Source organism: Myotis davidii, unplaced genomic scaffold (genome assembly GCF_000327345.1).
Source record: "Myotis davidii unplaced genomic scaffold, ASM32734v1 scaffold544, whole genome shotgun sequence".
Lineage (NCBI taxonomy): Eukaryota > Metazoa > Chordata > Mammalia > Chiroptera > Vespertilionidae > Myotis > Myotis davidii.
Window position 1 is genome coordinate 1,762,597 of NW_006297018.1, and position 5,252 is coordinate 1,767,848.

At 42.4% G+C, this 5,252-nt stretch overlaps 1 protein-coding gene across 1 annotated transcript; it reads right to left on the reverse strand.

Annotated features, from left to right (window-relative positions):
• Positions 1-6: 6 nt before the first annotated feature.
• On the reverse strand, positions 7-563 carry LOC102767344 (60S ribosomal protein L5). The gene has a single exon (XM_015569727.1). It carries the CDS (start codon positions 524-526, stop codon positions 140-142), a length of 387 nt encoding a protein of 128 aa, XP_015425213.1. The 5' UTR covers positions 527-563; the 3' UTR covers positions 7-139.
• Positions 564-5,252: the final 4,689 nt, after the last annotated feature.

Here is a 5,252-nt window from a genome sequence, read left to right on the forward strand (position 1 = left end):
TCTGTGAGGGATAGATAGGCCTCCATCCACAGCTCCCTTCAGGGCCCCAAAAACTTTATTTCCAGTAGTAGTTCTGGCAAGCCCTATCCAAGTAGCAGGTGAAGGCACCAGGTTGACCATCAATGCTTTCCACATTGTATTAATCTCCAGTCACCTCCACCTGGCCTTCATAGATCTTGTCCATGCCAAACCTATTGAGAAGCCTGCGGGCCAGCAGCAGGCCAGTACAATATGCTGCAGCATAATTTGTCAGGCCAACCTTCACACCGTACTTGGGGAGTTCATGAGCATAAGCTGCACAAACTATCATATCTCCTTCTATACGGGCATAAGCGATCTGACAGATGATGTCTCGGTTGGTGACGCGGACGATCATCCTGTACTTCGGGGTGTTGTACTTGTTTTTATCCTGGATGACCAAGCATTTCCGGGCATAGTAATCGGTTTTACCCTCTCGCCGTCTTCTGAATTTCGCTTGGTACCGCTTGAAGTAGGCCTTATTCTTGACAACTTTCACAAACCCCATCCTGCGGAAGAGAGACCCACGGCCGCGGCTCACCACAGACCTCTGTACTTTGTTTTCTTAAGAAAACATCAGTCAAATCTGTTGGTCCACCAGTGTTTTAGAACTGCATTTGCTTTTTGCAATGCTGACTCTGGCCTTACAGTAAGTACAGAGTGACGCTGAAAGCCTCCCTAAATGAGTCCAGGAACCATTTATTACAGAGATAAAAGGCAAAGCCAGAAAGCCAGTGGACATCCTCTAAAACAATTCAGTGTTGAGGCTGCCAGGCTGATAGATTTTCTCTCTATGTATCCTATTGGTTCTGTTTCTCTGGAGCATCCTGATTAATACAAGGAAAGTTATAAACCACTAATCTGTATAAGGATATTCTGCAAACCATAAAGCACTAACCATCAGGATTAATAAACTTACTGTGGTAATCATTTCACAATATACACATAAATCAAATCAGTATGTTGTACACCTTAAACTAATACAATGCTATATGTCAATTATATCTCAATAAAATTAGAAAAATAAGAACAAATCAAAGGGTTAAATGAGTTCAAGTAAAACTATTTAAAGGGGAAAAGCTCACTAAAAAGAGTAAAATTCAAAAGTTTTATTTTTTAAATGGGTAGGCTTCTAAAATTCCAAAATTTGGTAAATTCCAAAATATAGAATACTTATTCCTTGACATCCTCCCCCTCAAATGAGGCACTTTTATGGATTTTGAATTGTATTTCCAGGATGTGGAAGAGATTCCTAGGTTAGAATTCACCCAGAAAAGCAGTGAGTGTTGTAACGAGAGTTATCAATAGTCCTGATTGGTGGTTAGTGGTCCCTGCACAGCAAGCCATCTGTCTGGCATTGTCTTTTTAAAAAATATTTTTTATTGATTTGAGAGAGAGAAAGGGAGGAAGGAAGAACAGTGTAGAGATAGAAACATCGATGAGAGAGAAACATCATCAATCGGCTGCTTCCTGCACACCCACTGCTGGGGATCCAGCCCGCAACTCAGGCGTGTGCCCTGACCAGGAATTGAACTATGACCTCCTGGTTCCTATGTGACGCTCAGCCACTGAGCCACACTGGCTGGGCTGTCTGTCTGGCACTGTCTTGAGCAAGGCTGCAGTTCTGCATCACACATGTTGCACCCCTCTGATCATCTTCTCATTTTTCACCTCATTTATATCTACATTTCTTAGACATTTTAATAAAAAGTTCATTCAGCAAATGTTTATTGCATGGCACCTTGGTGCCAGAATCTGTGCTAAATGCTGGGGAAACATGGATGATCAAGAGAGACAGAGACCCTTAGAAATGATAGCCTGGTAGGGGAGAGGGAAAGGCAAAAATGATTGCTATTAAATTATAATAAATACAACTGATAGTGAACTTGTGTTAATTGAGCAACCACTGCATTCAGCATCTGCAAGAGGGATGTGTGGCCTGTCTACTTATTTATGAGTTTGGTATACTGATTATAATTTCTAGATGAATTTCATTATGCGGGAGCAGACAGAAAAGATGTCAATAAGATGCTGAACAACTGTTAGGTGGACTAGAAGTTTAACCCATGGTTACATAACTGATTTAAGGAACGATGGGAAATCAAAGGTTTTTCCAATGATCAGTTTCTCCCTTCCATGTGGGCTTATTTGCAACATCTAAGTGTTTTCTTACTGTCTCAACTCTGACTTTCAATAAGTGCTAGCAGGAAGTGACAGGACTCTAAGAACAGTTTCCTTCTGAGGAAAACTCTTCAGGGCTGAGAAGAACTTAAAGCTGACTAAGTAGATCTGTGCCATCTCTCAAAAAAGAAAAGGGGAGACAATGGTTGAAAGCATGGCGTGCTGTGTCCATACACAGACTTATTTCTCCTAATCTAATCTGAGGGGACTTGGAGATTTCTGGGTCAGTTGTTCAACCCTGTAACTTTCACTAAGCATAGGGAAGAGTGATAAGACATCAGGCATGGCAACCAGATGAAGAGGCAATTGCCTTCCTCACTTGTCCTCTCATGAGAGGGGTCAGCTCCCCTCATCTGTTTAATAACCAAAGGTTTGAGAGAAGAAAGAGTAAAAAAAGAGTGTCTGTACCAGAGCATCAGGTGGGAGGGGGACAATCTCTGTGGGTGTTCATGTCAGTTAGAGAGAGCCCTGTTTTAAAAGTGTCATTTTGGAGGTCCTAACCACTCTGCAGCTAAATGGTGACCTGGATAATGACACTATTTGTATGAAAAAAATAAGGGGAAGGGTGGCACATAAATAGTCACTAGGGTCCTGTTCAGAAAACTTTACCCCACAAAAAAAGTCTATTGTCATTGAAGATAATCAGGCCAAAAATTATGGTGAAACAAAAATTCAAACGAGACAATAGTCTCTGATATTTGATGAAGCCACTGCTTAAATTAAGTGGAGGGATTCTGAGGCCATTTCTTCCATAATTTTCTCTTCTGGAGCCCTTTTTAAATCAAGTGGGGTACTTGAAGATTCTGCCCTGCTACAACCTGAGCTTCTTGATGATAGCAACCTGCTGGTCCTGTTTACTGCTGCACTTCCTAATCAGAACCTGGCACTCAATGGACATTCAAGAAATACTTAAGTGCATGAATGTATGAATGAATGAATGAACAAATGATGGTCTCTTGAGGTACTGATATTGTCTTAACTACCATCCTAATAGCTAACATCATAGTTTACTGCAATGCCAGTCAGTAAACTAAAACACTTTATAGACACCCTCCCTTTTAATGAAACTTTAAAAAATGTACTGTCGTGTCCTGCCCAGTGTTGCTCAGTGGTTAGAGTGTTGGCCTGAGTACCAAAGGCTCATGGGTTTGATTCCCAATCAAGGGTTTCAGGTTCAGTCCCTGACCCCAGTTGGATATGTGCGGGAGGCAACCAATCAATGTCTCTCTCACATTGATGTCTCTCTCTCCCTCCCTCTCCCTCGCCCCCGCTCTCTCTCTCTCTCTCTCTCTCTCTCTCTCTCTCTCCCCACTCCCACCCTCCCTTGAACTCTCTAAAAATCAATGGAAAAAATATTCTCAGGTGAATGTTAACAAAGCAAAAAATGTATTGTCTTCCAAGACCTGACGGCTAGCCAGCAGGAGAGTTCATTTGTTATACAGGTGGCCGTGAGTCCAGTACACAGGACAGAACATCCTAGTTTTTCTTTCCAGGTTGCAGCCCCCATTGCTCACACCAGAATGACCTGCACATCCACACACTGTTCGTTCAGGGAGGTGAGGCGTCTCTTTTGGATCTTTATAACTTATGCATCTTAATATCTGCAGTGCTTCATAGCAGTTGACACAGAGAAACACTGCTTAAACTTTCTTGAAAGAATGTCATAGAATGAATGCAGAGGTCATTTAAATACTTCCTGTGCGGGACATGGTGGTACAATTCTGGTAGCTGGTTAAAAAAGGCAGAAGAATGTGGGAGGAAAACGAAAGTAGGTAACAAGGTAACTGCTCTATTTATCTGGCCTAAGCTCTTTGTCCCTAGCTGTAATTCACCTTTCAGTCCATCTTTCTTTCTATCAATCTGTCTTGTTCTCTTTCGTTATGCCTCCCCATCTATCTGTCTACCTGCTTATCTATCTGTCTGTCATAGCATTTCTGAGCAATATGATTAAGAGCACTAGGGTTTTAAATGTGCTACTTCTTCTGTGAGAGCCTGAAATGAAAAATCTACTTCTCCATCCTTTGTTTTACAACACCTGAGCTTCTCCACTAAGTACCTATGTGAGGGCTTAGCAATGGTTCAGAAATAAAATGTGAAAATCTTCATTGGCTCTGTAGTCTTAGAAAAGGTGCTATAGCCGGGAATGATCTCCCTCACTCTTTCTCTCCACTGTGATTGTTTGAGTTGAACAGCTCTTCTTCCCTGCCACTTGGAGCCCCAAGTCTCCTGGACATCCAATCCCAGTGTGAGTTCTTTAATCAGATAATCCCTAGCCTTTCTACCTACAGCCCAGGAACAGAGACTGGCTCTCTGAATCAAGGTGGACTTCTGTGTGGTAATGTGACATTGGGAGGGCTTTGGAGAACCACAGGTCATCTTTGGGGTGAGACACAAGAAAGAGGGGGAGCACCCATAACAACTTAGCGTGGTCTCAAGTTTCCCAAGGACCCTGGTAGTGGCATCTGGCTCACTTCTCTTTAGTGAGCACCTGACCAGGAGTACTAGGTCCCAACAGGTGCCCATGTTTCATTTATAATGTTTTCAAACCTGGTCAGGCTTATGCAATCCCCATGAGGACCTCATGTGAAATGAGAGAGAATGAAAACAACATTGCACTGCCACAACAACCAAACACACCTCTGAAGCAACACAAAGGGAGGCGCAAGAACATGCAACCCAGGCGAATGCTATGGGAAAACAGACAAGGACCAGTGGAATTTCCTTTAGTGAGGAGTTGGGATAATCAGTACTCCCACTAGCACCAAGATGGCCGCATTCCTTTGGTGGACTTTCAAAAATGTCCAATAGCACCTTAAGCACATATGCAGGTAAACTCAAGCAACAGAACTATCTGAGTGACTTCAGAGTTAGTCTACTCTAGACACATGGTAATTCCACAGGAGTGTAATATCTACCCTCCCGTAAACTACCAAGTTAAAAAGAATAAAGGGCATTTAAAATTAAAATCAAAATCCATCCAATTTGGGGTGTATTAATTTCCTAGGGCTGCTGTAACAAAGTACCATGAACAGAAGGGCTTATACAACAGACAT

Excerpts from the sequence above, each read along its gene's own strand:
- LOC102767344 (XM_015569727.1), bottom strand. The coding sequence starts at position 526 with ATGGGGTTTGTGAAAGTTGTCAAGAATAAGGCCTACTTCAAGCGGTAC.